Raw genomic sequence first — 24273 nt, 5'->3', positions numbered from 1 at the left:
TTTATTTTAAATAATTCATAAATACTATCAGATCAGATTATCTAGATCAGATTATCTGAGTTAGCTTTTTTTTTTTTTTACTTTTCACATATGTATTGTAAAATCCATTTGTTTATTTATTTCTATTGTATGTTTATTTTAAATTTTTTAAATACAACTAAATTGTTTGAATTTTAGTAGTTTATTTGAATTCTCCCCCGACTATTTTCCTATCTTGTCTTATTCAAATTACTGTGTACCACTGTGCATGCAAACTCATTGTCTTTAAAAAGATAAAGAGATGTGGTATGATTGCCGATGAGGAAACTATCCACCACTCAAGACGACCACCAAAGTCCAAATAATGTTGATGGAAGCAACTAATGTGAGTGTTCTTAAACAATGAGCAAAGCTTATATCAATGTAACCATAAAGTCACCTTTAAAGGTCATGGCTTCTTAAATGTGAAACAGTTCATAGGGGAACTTTCAGCCTAATTTATAACAAGACAAAATATGAAACCGTTCTAATGAGAATACCAAGGACCTGATTTATGACAAAGCAGTAAACTTAATTAAAAATAGAACAAACAACAACTAATGACAACTGCTTAGTTACAAGCTCCTGACTTTGTACAGACAACAGCCAATGACAACCGCTTAGTTACAAGCTCCTGACTTTGTACAAACAACACCCAATAACAACTGCTTAGTTACAAGCTCCTGACTTTGTACAGACAACAGCCAATGACAACCGCTTAGTTACAAGCTCCTGACTTTGTACAGACAACAACCAATGACAACTGCTTTGTAACAAGCTCCTGACTTTGTACAGACAGCAACCAATGACAACTGATTAGTTACAAGCTCCTGACTTTGTACAGACAACAACCAATGACAACCTCTCAGTTACAAGCTCCCGACTTTGTACAGACAACAGCCAATGACCACCGCTTAGTTACAAGCTCCTGACTTTGTACAGACAACATCCAATGACAACTGCTTTGTAACAAGCTCCTGACTTTGTACAGACAACAACCAATGACAACTGCGTTGTAACAAGCTCTTGACTTTGTACAGACAAATACCAATGACAACTGATTAGTTACAAGCTCCTGACTTTGTACAGACAACAACCAATGACAACTGCTTTGTAACAAGCTCCTGACTTTGTACAGACAACAACCAATGACAACTGATTAGTTACAAGCTCCTGACTTTGTACAGATAACAACCAATGACAACTGCTTTGTAACAAGCTCTTGACTTTGTACAGACAAAAACCAATGACAACTGCTTTGTAACAAGCTCCTGACTTTGTACAGACAACAACCAATGACAACTGCGTTGTAACAAGCTCTTGACTTTGTACAGACAAATACCAATGACAACTGATTAGTTACAAGCTCCTGACTTTGTACAGACAACAACCAATGACAACTGCTTTGTAACAAGCTCCTGACTTTGTACAGACAACAACCAATGACAACTGCGTTGTAACAAGCTCTTGACTTTGTACAGACAAATACCAATGACAACTGATTAGTTACAAGCTCCTGACTTTGTACAGACAACAACCAATGACAACTGCTTTGTAACAAGCTCCTGACTTTGTACAGACAACAACCAATGACAACTGATTAGTTACAAGCTCCTGACTTTGTACAGACAACAACCAATGACAACTGCTTTGTAACAAGCTCCTGACTTTGTACAGACAAAAACCAATGACAACTGCTTTGTAACAAGCTCTTGACTTTGTACAGACAACAACCAATGACAACTGCTTTGTAACAAGCTCCTGACTTTGTACAGACAACAACCAATGACAACTGCTTAGATACAAGCTCCTGACTTTGTACAGACAACAACCAATGTCAACTGCTCAGTTACAAGCTCCTGACTTTGTACAGACAACAACCAATGACAACCTCTCAGTTACAAGCTCCCGACTTTGTACAGACAACAGCCAATGACCACCGCTTAGTTACAAGCTCCTGACTTTGTACAGACAACATCCAATGACAACCGCTTAGTTACAAGCTCCTGACTTTGTACAGACAACCAATGACAACTGCTTTGTAACAAGCTCCTGACTTTGTACAGACAACAACCAATGACAACTGATTAGTTACAAGCTCCTGACTTTGTACAGACAACAACCAATGACAACTGCTTTGTAACAAGCTCCTGACTTTGTACAGACAACAACCAATGACAACTGATTAGTTACAAGCTCCTGACTTTGTACAGACAACAGCCAATGACAACTGCTTAGTTACAAGCTCCTGACTTTGTACAGACAAAAACCAATGACAACTGCTTTGTAACAAGCTCCTGACTTTGTACAGACAACAACCAATGACAACTGCTTAGATACAAGCTCCTGACTTTGTACAGACAACAACCAATGACAACTGCTTTGTAACAAGCTCCTGACTTTGTACAGACAACAACCAATGACAACTGCTTTGTAACAAGCTCCTGACTTTGTACAGACAACAACCAATGACAACTGCTTTGTAACAAGCTCCTGACTTTGTACAGACAACAACCAATGACAACTGCTTTGTAACAAGCTCCTGACTTTGTACAGACAACAACCAATGACAACTGCTTTGTAACAAGCTCCTGACTTTGTACAGACAACAACCAATGACAACCGCTTTGTAACAAGCTCCTGACTTTGTACAGATAACAACCAATGACAACTGCTTTGTAACAAGCTCTTGACTTTGTACAAACAACAACCAATGACAACTGATTAGTTACAAGCTCCTGACTTTGTACAGACAACAACCAATGACAACTGATTAGTTACAAGCTCCTGACTTTGTACAGACATATGTTCATAAAGAATATAGTGGATAAACAATTTTGTGCGCACTGAAACCTCAACCTCACCTTGGACGGAGGTGTAATAATTTGACTTGAGTTATCATTGATATGTTCATAATTATAAATTAACTGTTAACAAAACTTTGAATTTTTGAAATACTAAGGCTTCTACCTTAGGAATAGATTACCTTAGCTGTATTTGTTAGGAAATTTTGGTCCTCAATGCACTTTTAACTTTTTTTGGCTTTTTTAACATTTTTTGAGCATCACTGATGAGTCTTTTGTAGATGAAGCATGTGTCTGGCGTAAATATAAAATTTCAATCCTTGTATCTATGATGAGAATATTTATTAACATATGAACAAACTGTAAAAATCAGTTTGAAATGGATTGACTCTTCATGTTGCCATAAAGCTTAATAAACAAGAATGTGTCCATAGTACACGGATGGCCCACTCGCACTATAACTTTTCTGTGTTCTGTGGAATGTGAAATTGTGGTACTAACTCTAGTTTGGCATTAAAATTAGTAAAATCATAACATAGGGAACATGTGTTCTAAGTTACAAGTTGATTGGACTTAAACTTTATCAAAAACTACCTTGACCAAAAACTTCAACCTGAAGCAGGACAGATGTACAAATGAAAGGACACAGACCAGAAAACATAATACACCTCTACTATGTCAAGTGGGACATAAAAAACAAGATAAAGACAAAACACCCAAAGTACCAATATCCAAGGTGAGCAGTCAAGGGTCTAACTTAAATAAGTTATTAGAGAAAAATAACATACATGTTGTTATTGTGAGCTAAAATATCCAAAAACTGTGATAACATATGGATGTTACTTGTTTCAAAAAGACAATATACAAACTTTATTTAGTTAAATTTTTCACAAGTTCCATTTATATCATTATCTTCTTTTTATATACTAATCTTTGCAAAGATATAACAGCTCATAGTTTACCAATCATGCATAGTATACCAATGTTATTACAGAAAATATATTCCTGCAATAACAAAGGGGTGTTATTACTGCTTTTCTATATCTCTTTAAAGGCTTTGCTCTGATTTGCATAACAATTTATTTCAATTCATTGTAAGAAAGAATGATTAGAGCTTGCAATGAGACACTGCGCAAGATTCCAAGTGTCTCCTTTACTCTCATATTGTAATTTTCATGCTTGTAATAACCTAAGCCTTGTTATTATAGCTTGATTTGCCCTTAAAGGCCTTGTCTGATTGATTTACCATGGTTGATCAAAATTGTATTAATAGAATTAGAAAATTAGTTATCAAAGTAATATATTAAGCTACTGCGCAAAGTTTTCAAGAATTCCCAAGTGCCCATTAAAGATAGAATATTTATGATGTATTAAACTGATAACAATCATATGTTATTACAGATTTAGGAAAAAAGAGAAGACAACTCATGAAAGCGTCTGTAATAACAACATGCATGTTATTTTTCTCTGATAACTTATTTAAGTTAGACCCTTGACTGGTGAGGGGAGGTTTAAGTTCTCACAAACTTGTTTATCCACAACTGTCTTTATGTAATCATAAATCATAGAGATTATTTTTCTAATTTTCTATCACCCTTAGTTTTAAACATACATGTTGAAGACCCATTGGTGACCTTCAGCTGTTTTCTACTCTTTGGTCAGGTTGTCCCTTTGACACACTCTTCATTTCAACTCTCAATTTTATGATAAAAGGAGATCTAAAATTATTTCCAATGAGACAGCTTCTCTAAAGACAACACAGTGGCAGATCCAGAAATTTTCATAAGCGGGGGCCCATTGACAACCTAAGAAGGGGTGGCCCTGGTCATGCTTCAGTAATTATATAATCAACCAAATTTTTGCCCCATGGCCCCACTCTAAATCCGCCTCTACAACAGGACAAGCATGTTAACATATATAGATCTGTTTACAGCCTTCAACATTGAGCAACAATTTGGTTTATAGTGAGCTACCAAAGGCTCTAACATGACAAAATTTGAAAACTCAAAAGAAAAATTCAGCTAATGGATTTTTGATAAAAAAAAAATGGAACATATATGGCAGGGGTCACCAACAAACATGAATTAAAACTGCATTTCCCTCAGAAATTCCTGACTGGAACATATCTTCTGTATCACTGTCATGCCTTTGGAAGGCTATGTAAATGGCCACTGTTTTGCTGACTCTTATATAAAAAAAAAAAACACCAAAATTAAATATGAACATTTATTCAAACTGCTGCCAACAATTGCATGAATTGAAAAATATTTTATTTACATTGAAAATAACAATTGACATGATTAATAATGGAACAAAAGAAAAATCATTATATTGATAACATAATAAACGTAACATGAATTTTGTCATTTTTTAAGAGTTAACAACATTCACTGACATTAATTATTGAACTTGTAAAAATACAACTGTAATCAACAAAATTCTTGCATTGAAATAGTTAAATTTATTAATATCATGATTATGATTTAACAAAGAACAATTGGTTTAACCAATATCAGGTCATGTAGGTGTTGAATCTTACATTTGTTTGGGTCAATATCCTTAATAGACCTTGAAGTGAGGAACACAATTACAACTTGTTAACATGATTTCTCAATATGATAATTGTAAAGAAGAAACTGGATTTTATAGTTCTATTATGTTCTATCATGTCTATAGTGCAGAGACAAGGGGTTCATAGAATCAAAATGTAAAACCTATGGGGTTATTAAAGTTTGCACAGAATTTAATTTTCAAAGAACTTCATTGGGTTAAATCCAAATGTTTCTGACTTTTCACTACAAGAAGCTTTTCTTGGTACATGCTAAACTGCTTTAAATTTTACCTCATATGGTACCCCACAAAAAAGTCAAACTATGTGACTTGTTTTACATTCAAAATAAGCCATCGAGCATGTCCTAGATTGTTATGTACAAAGAAATTGAAGAGAATGATACTATTTTGGCCTTAATGGCCAACATGAAATGAATATAGTGGAAATCAACCCAAATACTGTCATATACTGTAAATTCAGAAAGTATTGTGTGCATTTATCATTGACATTTTTGAAAAATTGTCAAATATGTGAGATCTGATATTAGAAATTTATTTTCAGATTTCAGATTGTGAGTTCTATCATTCTATAGTTGCGATACTCACACATAGTCTAATTTGCATTATTAAAAATTTCTGAATTTACGTTAAGTAATAATCACACTAAGTCAGCTGTTTCATCTCATCATTCATTCAATATTGATTTTAATATCTCAAAAATGTAATTCAACTTAAAAATAAATTGAATAATCATTTGCAAGAAAACTATTTAACTCTTTAAATACATGATTTGGGTGTAAAAAAATGAAGACAGTCTATAATTATAATGCCCATGATTTGTTTTCAGTAATACTAACATGACTAATATATATCAATATACATGTACATTGTATATCCTTCAAAAAATATAATCTGTACATTATTTTAACATTAATTTATTCAAAAGTTATTCAAAAGTTCTAACAAAAAACTTTTCATACCATGTACATACATAATATTATATACTCCAAAACAGAATGGTTAAAAGAAAACAATTTCAAAAAAAAAATCAAATCTCTCTTTCAGTAGGTGGTTGGATGGTTAAAAAAATAAACCCATTCAAAACATTAGTAATGCCACCACTCTTTGTACAAAACAGAGGCAAAAATTCTAAAGACTGCACAATTGACAAATTTTCACTCCTGCAAATTTGTCAGTCATAACTAAAGCCCACTTACACATGCACACATACATGTACATGTATGTACAAGTTCACACAAAATATTGCATAAAAAGGAGTAGGGGCATTAAGGGAAATACCAGCTGTTTCTACTTGTATTGATTCTAATCTCTATTTGCACATAAATCACAACGTCATAAGTAGCATGACGTTACAATACATTAATAGCGGTACCGCGAACGTCTAATGAACACAGTCCTGAACAGCCTAGTTTTGGCCCAAGAAAATAAAATGTTTGATAACCATTTCAAATTGGCACATAATGTTTAGAAATGCATAGGGTCAAGAAATATAAATGAAACACATAAAGATTTTATCTTATGACGTCACAATTACGTCATGATATGTACTGTTTTCACAAAAACGATGGAAAATACAGAATTTATGCAGTTTTTTGTCTTTATTTCTGTTGTGGAAACATCCTGCGCAGCCGAGAAACAACAAAATAATTTAATAGAAGCTTTACAATAACTATTGGCATAATCTCACCAAATATAAAGTTGTTTCTTGGGTGTGCACATACTTTTTCAATCTGATATTTACTTAAAATATGATGAAAAAACAAGGAAAATCACGAAATTTATCAAAATATGCAAATTAGGTCATGATTTGTTGCCATGGTAACTTGTTGGATGTCAAATTTGTATTGTTTTTCTTAGTACCTTATACCTTAGTCAAGTTTTCAGTAATTAAAGATTATGTGTGATAACTTTTAAATTTGCAGTAATTTTTGGGCCAAATAAGGGCCTGATTGCCCCTACTCCTTTAAAACATATGCATGACAAACATATATTTGAAAGGTGATTGTTGTATGACATAATAAGGCTAAATGTAGTCCAAGAGTCAAGACTATTCTAAGTAAGGTCAATGGACACAATTGAGCTAAATACCCAAAAGTGCTGATAACTTACTTCTACTAAAAGGGGAGATAATTTTTAACCATACATTAGAGTATAAATCAAAAAGATGTTGATACCTATGCATTTTAGAAACCCAATGAAAGTCAATGGAGGTACAAATCAATCAAACTGACAAACACATTCACTATCATACATATACACTAATATAGACATGTAAAGGTCACATTACTGTCTTAAACCTTTGATCACCTTCTTTGACTAAGCTGAGTTTTAATCCATTTAGTCTAGACTAGTTGTGAAAGGATTTTGATTATTTAAAGTATAACCTTTCGATTCAATACTGAAATTAGAAAATACAAATATATAACATGTATCTATATATTCCTAATTTGTAAACAGCATGATTATAAGTGACTGTTATTATTTCATCTTAATAACTTCAGACATATCATAAGAGTTTAAATAACATATTTACGATTTATAAATTATAAGCATTTAAATCCTCCTTTGACATGTTTAATACCAATTTTTACAGTTATTCCTAATTATAATTAACATAGTTTATTAAAAAGAGGTTTATTTGGATAACATTGTATATGCATTTATCAATGTTTATTGAGAAAATACAAAAAAATAATTAAATACAACTTTGAAATTGAGCATAATTAGGAAATGCTGTCTTGAAATAATGCTATACATATGCACATGATGCATATCAGATATATTTGAGAAATAAAATTTGTCTTCAAATTAATGGTATAACTAATACATGATATATGTGCAGTGTATATGTGTATCCAATTCTATACAAGTGATTAGAAAACAATTATATTGCTGATTTATTTGCAATTTTGGTGTTTGTTTGGCTTCAATGAAAAATTGAAAATACAATAACATTTTTACCCCTTATTGTCCCACTAACAAAATTACTTATATACATTTGTACAGTTCTAAATATTTATTGACAATGATAAATCAAAACTTACATACACAGCACCACATATTTTGAAAGTATAAAAAACTTCTAAGTCAAAATAGTAAGAAAATGCACTGTTCATGTGTTAGCACTAAATGAAAGTAGAAGCAGAATTAAGATCAAAGATCATGAAGATTCAAATCTAATGGAAATAACTAGCACCTTTTCATAATTAAATCAGCATCATTTTAACCAACAGAGGTAAATGGTCGGAAGGATTATATTGATTTGGCAAATTACCAAGTTCTTGAATTTCTCTGGATGACATGAGGCCCCAGCGACCTAATAATCTGAGTTTGTCCTCCATAATATTGCTGGTCGTGTGCTTGTTTCGTCGTGTATGCACGTTCCTATGTTGGACGCTGTAAAATATATAGTCCACTGTGCAAGCATCGGCACTGTGTTGTGTTGTGACTTCGTGTTCATAATGTCCCAGTCTTTCTATAGTGTGGCGATATGTTGATACTAAATTCAACTTGTGCCATATACACCCTGAAGACTGTGACACAGCTGGTTGGCTCCTATGTCCATAGTTCTCCTGATGGTGAGATCTTCTAGAAGCGTGTTTGTTTTCACTTTCTATATGTTGACACTGGTCCGAAATGTTTACATCTGACGGAAAAAAATCTCGTGATAAATAATTGTCTTTGCCATATTGCCCTTCTCTCTGACCAGATATAGTCCTTGTTAGTAATCCTTCATACCTCAAGAACCCTTGAACCATGAACTTATATAAGTCACTAAACGGTGTAGCATTGAAATCCCCACACATGAGAACCTGACAATGACGATTTTTATTGGTTTTTGCAACTTTATCAATTTCTGCCAGAAGACACATGGCCTGTCCAAGTTTAATATCCCCTCTCCTTGGATTAAATAATAAATGAGTATTAGCTACACAAATGGAATCTTCTTCTGAATATTGGTGTTTATGCGGTCTAAGTTTAACAACAAGACCAACATTGTCTCTGTCCAACAGACTATAGTTAGATTTATAGTAAGGCACAGAAACACTCTGTTCCAGAGTAAATTTTTCTCTTTTAAAAAATGTTGCACAGCCGTCTAATTTGTCACCAGTTCTCTTGACATACACACCATTATAACCTGAATAAAAATTGAAGTAATTTTAATCCATGGATTTTTCTTCTTTATAGTAGTGAAAATATTGAATCTCTGCAAAAATTCAAACATTACTAAATGTACAAATGTTAACAAAAACAGAAAAAAATCAACGTAATGTCTCTTTTCCTGTACATCATGATTTATGCATGTACTAATATTGAAAGAAATGCATTATGTTCAGCAAATGTTTTATGATTTTCTTGTTTTCTACTTTGGTGAATCCTTTCTCAAAGAAAGTACTCAAAACCAAGAAGTTCATTTTTAAATTTGACATGCTTTAAAACTGGATCATTTGGTCCTCTGATGGCTTGTTCATGTATAGATTCTGCTTGTATTTTGCTCTGATGAATTCCTTCTGTTTATTACTGTGGATTCATTTATTTTTGTGGTTATCATTTTTTTGTGGATTGATGAAGAATATGACAGCCAAGCGACCTCAATTTACTTATTAAGGTATTTATTGTCTCCAAGCAATAATTTCATGTCTATCTTATTGTCTTACCCAGCTGTTTCAGTTTAGGTTCCAAGAATTCTGTGTAATGCTTTTTGTTTACTTCTTGTAAACATAATATCTGAAATTAAATTAAAAGTAAAGTATTGAGAATGTATTAATGTCATGAAGATGTGATGAAATAGCTATTGTCAGATTGTTGTTTTATAGATGTACATGTATACAGATGTATACTACACTACCCAAAATACCCTTTTATCCATATACATGTATAATGTAGATAGTACTTTTTTTTTATTCTACCTACAATTTTTTAAATGACTTTCCAGTCTTTAGAACTCCCTAACCCTACACCCCATCCCCGATACTTAAAACAATAATTGTTGTACATGTCATGTAATCATATATATATAAGAGGATTATTTGATTTGTAATATGCTTTATGTATCCTACACATAATATGTAAAAACTCTAATTTAGTAAAATTAAAACAGATTATTAAAGTTGTAAAAAGGATATAATTGTTTTTTTACCATTGCTCATACATTCATATATAATTACATGTGTAATATTATCAGAAATTTCTTCTTTTCTTTTCTTCAATGATATAATTACTTTAAAATTACAGGATATATTTGACATGTTTAATTTAAGATAAATGAATAGACTAGTAAAAGTTGTCATCCTTAAATAAAATAACTCTTTTGTTCAAATAAGGAAGTTTTCAGACAAATACTTGTCTTTAGTTCAAAGAGCCAAAAATTAGAGCAAGGTCTTCCTTTTGTTTTAATATTAAGGACATTTACTTAAGTGGCACACATATATATCTATCTAGTCTGTCCATAATACTTCTAGAATTATATTGCATATTGACTTTGCTTAAATGACTGTCACTCATTGTGACAATGACTGAACTTATTTAAAAAATAAATAGCATGTGTAGCAGTGGGGGGAAATATGAGAGAGTCAAAATATAGTATGCCAATACACAAAATGAACAGTGCCTGGTGTCCCAATAAAATATTTTAATATTTTACTTGACAAGGCATACATGCATGTATTATAATTCCTCTTTATACAATGTAATAGCCCAACAATGTTAGATCTGTAAATTTGTGGAAGCAAATTTTTGTTCTTCCCTTGCAGGGAATAGAACTCATGCATTTATATATCTGTACTCATTTCACACTATATTAAGGTTCATCATCAATACCTCAGCATTTAGAGCTTGAATCTCTTGCAGCAATTTTTCAGATCTGTACTTCCAGTCTAGAACTTGTTTTGGGGATTCTTTGTATAGATATTCATTGTCCTCCAATAAGTTCTGAGCCAGGATATTGTATGACATTATGGTAAATTCAAATGCAGGTCTGGGTCTTTGTAGCTGTTCTATACCTAATCTGGTCAGTTCCCATTGTCGATTCACACCATACTCTTTATCTGTAATATACAATGTAAAAGACATGCGTCATGTGGGTTATTCAAATAAGACTTCTAACTCCAATATGTATATCTGATAGTGATACATGTAGCTACATGTATATACTACGGTATATACATTTGTATATATAAACAAGTCTAAATTGAAAACTTCTTTCAAACCTATGATTGCGTTGGATAAAAACCGCAATTTTTAAATGTGTGCATGCACTCACACCACATCTTCCTATATCTATGTAAAACAAATTTCGTTGTAGAAGGGTCTAAATACATTCAGTTTCACAAGGAATACAGAAAATGTGTAGCTTATTGTGTACATGTTATTCACATTTGTTCTTATTTCCATATATTTTTTATTTTACTCTATAATTATTTCAAGCTTTTGTAAACTAGTGCTCTTGTGGGCTTGTGTGGACGCCAGTCTGTTGTTTCAGGCTGTGTGTTGCCATTTGAGTATTTTTTATAGTTGTTGGGTTGCTTTCATGTTGACAAATAACATGAATCTGTAGGGGACATAAAAAAAGTTTTGCCTTATTCTACTATGGGCATAATGACTGAGTGCAAAATGCGAATCTAATGGCACATGTGGCATGTAGTGTATTGGAAATATAGACTTGACCAGGAAATCTAAATGTTGATCACTGGTCCATGGAATGGGGTCATGATCAGGTGAGCCCTGTCTGACAGACCTGTTAACCTTGAATGGAGCCCAAAATTAAATAGTCAAGTGAGATAAACACAATAGATGGTCATGATAGTACACAATTTAAAAAACATAGATTTTAATTATTAAATATAAAGTTGTTGAAACATAAAAATGAAAACAATTTGTTTACAAAGAACACAAAACGTATGATGCATCCAGTGTTTCACCTTTTGAAATATATAAAGCTTTAAGCAGAGATTTTAAGCTTGTGTGCCATTGCTGGAGCAGTATCCTGATAAAGTTATACTCACAGAGAAGGATAAAATTAATGTAAATGATATATCGAAATTTGTATTGATTGGCATACAGACCGTTGGTTTTCATGTTTGAATGGTTTTACACTAGTAGTTTTTGGGGCCCTTTATAGCTTGCTGTTCTGTGTGAGTCAAGGCTCCGTGTTGAAGGCTGTACCTTGACCTTTAATTATTTACTTTTATAAATTGTTACTTGGATGGAGAGTTGTCTCATTAGCACTCATATACATGTACCACATCTTCCTGTATCTATGACAAACTGACAAAGTTTTAGACGTGTTTTAATGTCTGATATCATGATAATCATGATTTACGTGAAATTGGTTTTAAATTTCTGTTGAAATAAAATGGTACATTGTATTTTCTTGTTTAAACATTTTAACAACATGTAACATACAAATGTATCAATGCCTGTGACTTTGCATTAAGGTTCATCATAACAAATGGACAAATATGGCCGTATTTTTACCTCAAAAACTACTCTGTGTACAGACTTACCTGTGCTGTTTGAAAAGTTTTAATGCCTAGCATCCACTAGATATATAAAAGTTAAATGCATTTTGTGTTTAAGAAAGATAAAATCTTTCTTGGTTTTTGCTGGGCATTTTTTTTCCTTTCTTCAGAAGGTGCAAAAATAAACAAACACCTGCATTACTTTGATACTGTCCACTCACTGACTCAGATAAACTCTTTAACTCACCTATAGTTGTGAAGATACCTGGTGTCCATGTCAATTAAGGACAATGAAAACAATACAAACCGGTTTTTTACCTGAGGGAGCATCTCATAGTTGTTCCACAACTTAGTCAATTTTCACACCTTTTGCATGAAGGGAAAAAAATGCCCATCAAAATCCAAAAGAGATTTAATCTTTCTGAAACACAAAATGGATTTAACTTTTTTATATCTAGTGGATGCTAGGCATTAAAACTTTTCCAACTTTACAGGTAAGTCTGTACTCAGAGTAATTTTTGGCATGTAAATACGGCCATATTTGTCCGTTTGTTATGATGAACCTTAACCTAACGAGATGCATTTTTGTAAATATAAATATTCATGTATTTTAATAGAAAACCGTTTTACTTAACCATGTTTACAGTTAACAAATGGTTAAACACATAAAATAAATTCACATTCTCCACATACAATGACATAAAATAAAATGAAAATAAACATGTACCTATTTGTTGAACCTTGTTCGGACATTTTATCTCTTCAGCAAGTTCAAGAACTTCATCAGTTTTGGTTCGAGCTACTTTATAATTAGATTCTCCAGACAAATGAACTTTTCTTTTTTGAGATACAGTTGCATGAAAGCTGTTTTCCAATAATCCTGAGGAAAATGGAATTGATCTTCGATTATAACGATCCTTTTTATACTGAAATATTTCCTCTTTTACTTCATGTGTACAAGATTTCATAGTACTTCCAACTTGAATAACAGCTGGGTCGTCTAATACATTAATATTTTTTTGACTACACTTTTTCTGCATTCCTTTTTCCTTAGAACAACTCGACTCAGAATTGTCAATGTTAGATTTTCTTTCTTCCATTATTTGTCTTTGAATATAACATTTGTGGTTATCTAACAAATTCTCTTTTTCACGGGAATTAATTAAAGTTCCATTAGTACAAGTAATTGATGATTTGGTACTAACAGTTCTTTGATTCACAAGTCTCCCCAATATACAAAGCCTGCACTGCATTTTCGAAAACATCTTTCTCAAACAAAGTCAATACCACTAGTGACTTGACATCCATTCTAAAAATACTTATCATGATACTTCTTAGGTTTAAAAAACCCAATAAGCTTTAACCTTGACCTTTAGGATTAAACATAGGATATGCTTCACCAATATTACATCATACATGTACATGTAGTGTTTCACTATTGGGCTGCCTTATAACAGAAGTCTTTGATACGTGCTTCTTTTTAAAAAAAATGTTTTGATCTGAAGAAAATAGAATAAATGTGACTTGTTCAAATGTTAGTTTCACTTTCAAACAAGTTTTATCGCATGCATGGTTAGATATTTTCGTAGACTTCAGCACTTTGTCATGTTTTTTTAGCTCTTTCACATTCAACCCAAAATGTTCTTATTTTGAAAACATTGGCAGTGTGCCGAAAAGTTTTATAAACAAAGCAACCACTTATCAATCACTCCTTTGTGTCATGCATGTACTGGGTTTTCGTCCTTGATTATAATAACACACGAGTCGACTACGGGTCTTAAATTCCGTGTTTACCGAATAATGTCATTAACCTCAACAAGAACCGGCCAGGCTTAAATTTCGATAACACACAAGGATTTGTAACAAGAAAATGAACACTAATTAAACATTTTGTACTTATATGCTGTTTGTACAAAGTGAAAGATTCTATATCCCCACCCTTACAATTGTAAGCAGGAGACAGAGGCGGATTTAGGCCCGGGGGGGGGGGGGGGGGGGGGGGAGCCCCTCACCCTTTTGGGGAAAAAAATGGTTGCTTATATTGGGAATCACTGAAGGGTGACTGGAGCGGGCCCCCTCTTAGGTCAGTCAGTGAGCCCCCACTTATGAACATTTCTGGATCCGCCACTGGGAGAGATGTTTTACATTACTAGCGGTATATTTGGAAAAATCAGATATATTTATCATACATATACCATATGAATCATATAGCTATATATATATATAGCTTGTCTCAGAAAAAATGTCCTATACACATTAAGAAATATATTAAGGTACATAAGGGGAGAATTCTAAGACAAGTGCCTGTGATATACAAGTCTCTGGAAAGTTGCAAACACCGGCCCAGAGATAATGAAGCTGATATTGTATGTACTTCGGGACAATACTTAATTTTAGCGCTCTGGGCCCCGCCGGCTTTCTCAAAATACGTAAAAAAAAAAATTCCATCAATTTTTATTTTTTAGCGTTTTACTGTATTTTATTAATATAAATATACTATACACATCTTGTATTTGCAATTTACTATCAATTCCAAGTTTACTGGCTTTCCGAAGAGGTCACTGATCATATATAATGACCGAAGGATTTTTTTGTTATACAAATATATATATAATCATGGAGGTCACAGTATATATCAGTGACCGCTGTGGATAGTAAACATCGAATTGATAGTTAATAGCAAAAAAAAGTAGTTTATAGTATACTTAGGTTCGCATAATAGAGAAACTGAACGCAAAAATAATGGTAGATTGTTATGCAAATATATTTCAGATCTCCTTGGTATTGGAAGAAATATACTGTTCCCAGTTCTAATGCAGTCCAGCATTGATGACAGAGTAACGTTGGAGTGTTCAGCGGTCTTGGAACAGCAGTATCCTTCATTCAAATTAGTTCTTATTTCATTGACACCGCCCCGCCCCTCCCCCTACTGAATACCGTTTCTGTTCGGATTATTCCTACTCAGCTACTCACGGTACGATTTTTAAAACACAACCCTGTACCTGAATGCAGCGCATGGAGTAATAGGCTCTATATATCTTTGGTGTTATCGTCACACATTTTTTTCCGACCGTTTTCCCCTATTAAAACAAACAGATTTAAAACTAGCAGATTTATTTTTTTGATGGATGTATTGTAATTCTGTTATGTTTTGCATTACACAATTTTCCAAAGCCAGTGTATCTATCATTATTTTAATAACGTGTAGACTTAGTGACCATGGCTAGACTTTCGTTTCAGCACAAAAGAAATGTGCCGGTCAATGATACAATTTAATCGAATGACACAGTGACACAAAACTAAAAGAGATAATAGACAGTCTATAGAGCAACAATAGACACTACAAAAATGTCAAATTCACAAGGTTAAATCACTTCTAAATATATTTGATTTTCTCCAAATCTTTCATATTCTAGGCAGAAACCTTGAATCAAAGATCACCTATTATTACACAAAAAAACTCCGATTTTCGAAAGCACATCAGTCCTGGACTGTATTTGGTCACAATTTTGGTGTCTCACAAAAAATCGTAAGTCACGAATAATTCAGTATACTTATGACCAATCTGCATCGACTGAATTCACACCATGTATAGATATGGATATAATCATCTCAATTCTGCCAGATCAAAGCCACACACATATTAGAAGAAAAAGGCATAACAATTATTTGTAATATTAACAGGCAAATATTCTCAACGATATCTGTACTATATTGATAGCTTTCTCAGTTCAAATAGATATAGGAAGATGTGGTGTGAGTGCCAATGAGACAACTCTCCATCCAAATAACAATTTAAAAATTAAACCATTATAGGTTAAAGTACGGCCTTCAACACGGAGCCTTGGCTCACACCGAACAACAAGCTATAAAGGGCCCCAAAATTACTAGTGTAAAACCATTCAAACGGGAAAACCAACGGTCTAATCTATATAAACAAAAAGAGAAACATATATTAATATAAATGGCAATACTTTTCAGCACCGCTAGGTTTTCTTGAATAAAAAACTAATTAAATTTGGCACTTGTGCTTCACATTAAAAATTTACAACCTATTAGAATATTATCATAAAAGTCTTTTCTTAAAAAGTTATAAAGGGGACATTGTCTTGACATATGAAATATTGATATAAATATAGACAATCGTTGAAGCATGACTGTAGCGACCCCCTCTTATAGGACAGTCAACTGCTCCCCTTATATTTTTTTTTTATCCTATGACCACTGCATGGGTATTTTATTTATTTCAGTTTTATAACTAGCCCCCGCGGACCTACTATGCCAATTATGTGCTATATGATAGGAACAGTGAACTTTTTGTATGTCCCTACAAGAGACAGCAACCCAAAGATACAAATAATTTTACATAAATAGAAGACAGATATACTAACTTACCTGTATACTTGTGTCTTTGTCTCCCAGACATGTCTATATACCTTATGTATATTTTATTGGTCAATATATGATGTGAACATCGTTTATAAAGGAATCGTAACATTAATCATTTCATTTATTGAAGACCCCCCATTCCCTTACGTTGCTAATACCTTAACAACGCCTGTGACGTGTATACATATTTACGTTCGATGCGCCATAAGGGCACGGAACAGCATGTGATTGTTTAGAAAAAGTTTTCCAAGAGAATCATTGAACATGGTCTTCAACAGAATCATTATTAACTGTGGGTGACAGTGTTACAATATCACGAGTTGGTTGGCATATATCGCTCCGTTTCACAGATGATTGCGAATATGTTCCCTTTCCCCGAATGTGACATAACGAATTAGAATAAAACCGAATTTGTACTGATGAACATGCGCATCGCGAAAGGGCGCCCCAATAATGTATGTGGAGCAGATTCTGCTTATCCTTCAAGAGCTGTGACCTGGCTTGACATCACCCCTAGTTTACAAAGTCAGTGGGGGTTTGTTTTGTTCAGTCTTTAGTTTTTATGATTTGTTTTGCGTACTATTTGTTATTTGTTTGTTGGTTCTTTTCTAAACTTTGTTAGTTTTTTTTTCTTATGAGTTTGAATGTCCCTTTGGTATCTTTCGCCTCTCTTTTAATGAAATCGGCGAAATAACTATCGGCTCCTCATGCAGTGTTGAATAGTTCTTGATGAATTGTATTTATTGATACACGTGCATGTTGACAGATATATCATTAGAAAGTAACAAAATTAAAAAAGAAACTCCAAACCGAGAGAAATTAAAATAAGTTGACAGCTAATCACCTCCAGACAATCATTCTTTTCTTTTTTAATACGTAATTTACAACCAGTGTAAGGGAGGTAATCAAATAATGTTTTTTTAATTGAGATTGGATTACCTCCCTTAGACTGCTTTTAAATTGTTGTAATTGTTCTTTAACCAGAAAAAAACTCGTTTGGCCCCCTTTTTGCCTTTAATTCTGAAATGGTTGGGACCATAACCCCCATAGTCAATCCTTACCATCCCTCTGTTGTATGGAAACTTGTGGAATATTTTCAGAGATACATACACTTTAACACAAGTTATTGTCTGAAAACTACGAACATGCTTATTTGGGCCTCTTTTTTGGCCCATTATTCCTAAACAAGTGGAACAATAGCCCCCAATTTTAACCATCCTTAAGTGGTTCTCAAACTTGTATTAACATTTTATTGATTTCTATTCACTGATACTAAAGTTATTATGCAGAAACCATCTATCTCAGACAACGCTGATGACGACGTATTACCAATATACGACCAAAAACATTTTAAATGTTTGCAGTTGTGTAAAAACCCACTGTGAGTCTTCCAAGAAGACTTGTCTCCAAATATTGCAAGCAGAAATTGTCCATGGTTTGGTATGGTAAAGTTAGGTAAACCCTAAAATTCATTCAGATAATAAATTAAACAAGAGTGCACACACGGAATGTCTCACTTGCTTTACTGTTGAAAGTCTTAAAGGTAATGATTTAACAAAAAGCATAAAAGAAACTAAGCCTTTAAAGCTGACTATATGAGGTATGGGCTTTTTCATTGTTGAAGGCCGTACGGTGACCTATAATTGTTAATGTTTGTGTCATTTTAGTCTTTTGTGGATAGTTGTCTCATTGGCAATCATACCACATCTTCTTTTTTTTATAAGGTATGATAAATTTAGTTTTTAAGATTTTGTATACACAAAATATAGTAGAGCTATAGCTTCTGGTTATTGAAAAAAAGACAAGAACAAGAAAATCTTAACAAACTTTACCAATGAACCATGAAAATTATGTTAAGGTCAGATGATACATGCTAGACAGACATGAACACTTTACAATGGTTCCATTATATAATTGACCTATTGCTAAAAGTGCTTGAAATACAAACTAAACCACACACCAGATGGTCTGCAGGGCGCAGCTTTATACGACTGCAGAGGTTGAACCCTGAAGGGTTGGGGCAAGTATGGACACAACATTCAAGCTGGATTCAGCTCTAAATTTGGATTGTGATTAAATAGTTGACACAGCATAGGTTTCTGACACAGAATGAATGTGGTCTAATGAACTTAAAATTTTTGTTTTGCCTTTGAGCAATTCACTATGCTGTTGAATATTAATCCTCTCAAAAAAATATTTGAAAAATTTTCTTTTTATTTATGAAATTTCAAATGAGAAAAATTAATCCCCCCCTTCTCCCCAATTTTTTTTTCACATCCTCCTAACCTTTATTCCAAAACCGATCTCAATTCAAATTTCTAATGGAGTTTGCAGCAATAATCACTCATTTAAATACATCATAAAATATCAAAATGTAAAAAAAGTGCTTGTTATCACTGAATGGTGAAGATTGTTTTAATTTATCAGTTGGTAGTAAAAGTGAATATACATTGTATTGTATAAAACATTGATTTAAATTGATTGAACTACTATTCAGGACAAAGAAAGATAACTCCAATTGAAATTTCTTGCTATTGCACATTATTGTGTAATTAGATATTTCTTGCTATTGCGCAATACTGTGCAATTGAAAATACTTGCTATTGTGCAATTGAAGATTTCTTGCTATTGCGCAATACTGTGCAATTGAAAGTTTCTTGCTATTGCACAATACTGTGCAATTGAAGATTTCTTGTTATTGCTGAGTACTGTGCAATTGAAAATTTCTTGCTTTTGCACAATACTTAATATAATAATTTTAGATCCTGAGTTGGACCAACTTGAAAACTGGGCCCATAATCAAAAATCTAAGTACAAGTTATCAAAGAAACCCAAGAATTCAATTTTTGTTAAAATCAAATTAAGTTTAATTTTGGACCCTCTGGTCTTTAATGTAGACCAATTAGAAAACAGGACCAAAAATGAAGAATCTACATACACAGTTAGATTTGGCATATCAAAGAACCCCATTTATTCAATTTTTGATGAAATCAAACAAAGTTTAATTTTGGACCCTGATTTGGACCAACTTGAAAACTGGGCCAATATTCAAAAATCTAAGTTCATTTTTAAATTCAGCATATCAAAGAACCCAACCAATTCAATTTTTGTCAAAATCAAACTTAGTTTAATTTTGGACCCTTTGGACCTTAATGTAGACCAATTTGAAAACGGGACCAAAAATTAAGAATCTACATACACAGTTAGATTCGGCATATCAAAGAACCCCAATTATTCAATTTTTGATGAAATCAAACTAAGTTTAATTTCGGACCCTTTGGGCCCCTTATTCCTAAACTGTTGGGACCAAAACTCCCAAAATCAATACCAACCTTCCTTTTATGGTCATAAACCTTGTGTTTAAATTTCATAGATTTCTATTTACTTATACTAAAGTTATGGTGAGTAAACCAAGAAAAATGCTTATTTGGGTCCCTTTTTGGCCCCAAATTCATAAACTGTTGGGACCTAAACTCCCAAAATCAATACCAACCTTTCTTTTGTGGTCATAAACATTGTGTTTAAATTTCATTGATCTCTATTCACTTAAACTAAAGTTATTGTGCAAAAACCAAGAATAATGCTTATTTGGGCCCTTTTTTGGCCCCTAATTCCTAAACTGTTGGAATCAAAACTCCCAAAATCAATCCCAACCTTTCTTTTGTGGTCATAAACCTTGTGTCAAAATTTCATAGATTTCTATTAACTTTTAAAAACTAAAGTTAAAGTGTGAAAACCAAGAAAATGCTTATTCGGGCCCTTTTTGGCCCCCAATTCCGAAAATGTTGGGACCAAAACTCCCAAAATCAATCCCAACCTTCCTTTTGTGGTCATAAACCTTGTGATAAATTTCATAGATTTCTATTCACTTTTACTAAAGTTAGAGTGCGAAAACTAAAAGAATTTGGACGATGACGCAGACGATGACGCCAACGTGATAGCAATATACGACGAAATTTTTTTCAAATTTTGCGGTCGTATACAAACTTGACCTTGAAAAATGAACCATGAAAATTAGGTAAATGTCAGAATAGACCTGCAAGACAGACATATACTCCTTTCAATTATTCCATACACCAAATATAGTTGCCCTATTGCTTATAGAACAAGATTTAAACAGCCTCAACCACAAAAACTTGGTGAACCATCAAATAGAGTTCCAAGGTCATATGAAACCTCTCAGACTGACATATCATTCCATAGACCACATATAACTTGTTGGCTTACTGCTTACTAGTATATATAGCATTCAAGAAAAAGACTTAATCATGTAACCTTAACCTTGATCATTGATCCATGAAATGAGGTTAAGGTCAGGTGAACTCTGTCTGACAGACATGCAGGTATCACAAATAACCCATATACCAAATATTATCCTATCCCTCATAGTATTTATATGTGAGAAATTCACATGACCAATAAACTAAATATTTTTTCAAGCAATGGCTAAACCATGAAAATGAGGTCAAGGACAATGGACATTTGACAGATGGAAACTTTGTAATCTAAGGTATTTGTATACTAGACATAAAGCATCCAGTTGACATAGACAACTATGCAAGGAGACAGCAGTAATCTTGTTTCTCAGCAGCTTCTTTGTTTAGAAAACATGTTTTGTTTTAGTTCATGTCTGTCATATCTTTTTTCGTAAATCATTTTGCTATATATTTTTTTCCTTCTCATTTTCAATCATACCACATTTCTTATATTCTTCAATAAAGGTGTAACAGTTTATGAACTTTGCTTAGATCATCACAGATCAGACAATAAATAATGTAAATACCTAGGTCTTCCTACATTTTCTAGTATGTTTACCAATGGTGAATATGATTGATGGATGGCTATTTGATGTCCAGTGGCAAATTAAATGAATATCCAGGATGAGAACATGTTATGCTTTGTACCAGATTTTTAACAAGCTTCTTCAATTACGAACAGCCCACAGGAAGAATTGTCAACCTACTGGTACACTCTGATACAGATCTGACCAGTGTCTGCTCTTATTCCTGAATGACGTCTGCATAAAGGGAACAGATATACTAATTTTAAGTATTTTTTTTCATCTGGGGTTGAAGTCATAAAACTTTGCTCAGTGCTTGGAGCACAAAAATCATGCTCAAAACATGAAATCCAGCATTTTTATTGGTTGATTTTTTTAGTACGAGTACAAAAAACTGACTCCAACGTTTTATGACCGCAAGGCCTGGCCTGGTTTAGAAACCTCAATCTCTTGAACTGGAAACAGACACATTACCACAAGACCCCCGAGGTGGGTCTGGTGAAATTTAAGGCAAATAAATAACAAAATATTAAGTTGATACCATCACACTTTATCTTGCACTAAGACAAAAATCACATGACAACAAAATGGCTAATAACAATATTTACATACAACTGCTTGTACTAGCTGCCTGAAGAAGTTACCTCCCCTTTAATCACTCATCAAAGCTATTGCATGTCGTAACAATAACAACAATTGGGACGGCACCAACATGTGCGAATTAACAATAAAATAACAATGCACAAATATTTACAGTTCTTAGCACTTGTTACTGAATGAAAGTAAGAAAATATCATCTAAATCACAGAATTTATATAAAAAACTTTATCAGACGTGTATCAAGCCTGACAGAGGTGCTTTTCAGGTGTGTACCTAAATTTACATACATTTACATAATAGACATTACAAAGAAATAAACCATTTTCAGATGTGTAAATAAAATTACATACATAACTGAAAAAGAAAAGAATTTATTATTTTAGCTGTGTACCAAAAATTACACACATAACAAAGAAAAAGAATTTATAATTTTTCAGATGTGTACCTAAATAACATACGTCACAAAGTTAAGAATTTATCATTTTCAACTGTTTACTTAAATTACATACATAACAAATAAACTTATCATTTTAAGGTGTGTACCTAAAATAAGATTCATAATTATGTAACAGACAATGAAAAGAATTTACAATTTTCAGAAACATAACAAGGAAAATATTTTATCATTATCAGGTGTGTATCTCAGGTTATTGTATCTCTCTGTTTACTCTGATATTTTTTAAAAGAAATTTCAATAATTTTTATCTCTCTGCAATTAAACAAACTTTGAAATTTTTCTTTTGTTGTTATACAAGTTTTTGAACAAATAGTTTAATTTACGTCTCCAAAAGCACTTAAAATGCTTTCAAAAAAAATATACGAACAGCTCAGAAACTTTGCCGCAATAATTTTCCCTATTTCATTTAAAAAAAAAATTCAATGGTAATTACCCGGTATCTTCTTTTTATATTTTTTTGTTATTGAAAACCTCAAATACCCCTCCCCAAGCACTAAATTTACTCTCAATTCATCCCTAAAATTAACAGATGCACCACACAGTTGTTTCAGTGGCAAAAACCAAATGATTACAAGTGTTCTATTAAACCACTTTTTTTTCCAATCCAATTAAAATACAAACCCTGTGTCAAAGCTTTGATTTAAATCAGATATATCAGTTCCTTTAATTTCTATCCATAAATGATTTAAAAATTACAATTGTGTAATGTTAACGTTATACTAAGTACATTTCTTTTAAACCATTTAATGTGGATAGAAATTCACTAGCCTGTGCATATATGCAAAAAAGATATCAATTATAAAATGTGCATCTAAAGATGAACAAGTACAAACAATTTAAAAACATACAATGATGCACCAATGATAACAATTAGTTTAGAATAAGCTAACAAAGAAATGTACAATCCAATAACAGAACAAGAACATTAACAGCTAAAATACAATTATTATTAAAAAGAACATGATTTAACACACACTTATTTGTACAAATACATAATAACATATTTTTTATTAAAATAATTTTCCTAAAAAGTAATGTACAGTAGAACAAGCACAAATTTGTTTTGTTTGGGAAAAATAAAATGACCATATCATATTTCAATATAGTCATATCAGAAAATCTTAACAACCTTTAACCAATATTTTCTAAACTATAAAAAGTAAACGTGAAGACGATGGGTCTGACAGATGCCCA

The 24273-nt window shown here is 32.6% G+C and overlaps 1 protein-coding gene across 2 annotated transcripts; it reads right to left on the bottom strand.

The window, feature by feature from the left end:
• Positions 1-5095: 5095 nt before the first annotated feature.
• Positions 5096-17410, bottom strand: LOC134710203 (protein angel homolog 2-like). 2 transcript variants are annotated; one of them, XM_063570441.1, is made up of 4 exons: positions 17249-17410; positions 11214-11440; positions 10052-10121; positions 5096-9531 (listed from the first exon to the last, which is right to left on the bottom strand). In XM_063570441.1, exons 1-4 carry the CDS (start codon positions 17349-17351, stop codon positions 8600-8602), a joined length of 1332 nt encoding a protein of 443 aa, XP_063426511.1. In that variant the 5' UTR covers positions 17352-17410; the 3' UTR covers positions 5096-8599. The 2 variants fall into 2 exon arrangements, with proteins under 2 accessions (XP_063426511.1, XP_063426510.1); XM_063570440.1 differs by lacking the exon at positions 17249-17410 and adding an exon at positions 13581-14610 and having other exon boundaries at positions 5099-9531.
• Positions 17411-24273: the final 6863 nt, after the last annotated feature.

Source organism: Mytilus trossulus, chromosome 3 (genome assembly GCF_036588685.1).
Source record: "Mytilus trossulus isolate FHL-02 chromosome 3, PNRI_Mtr1.1.1.hap1, whole genome shotgun sequence".
NCBI classification, from domain to species: Eukaryota; Metazoa; Mollusca; class Bivalvia; order Mytilida; family Mytilidae; genus Mytilus; species Mytilus trossulus.
Note: the sequence above shows the minus strand (reverse complement) of the source record. Positions and strands in the feature narration are given on the sequence as shown.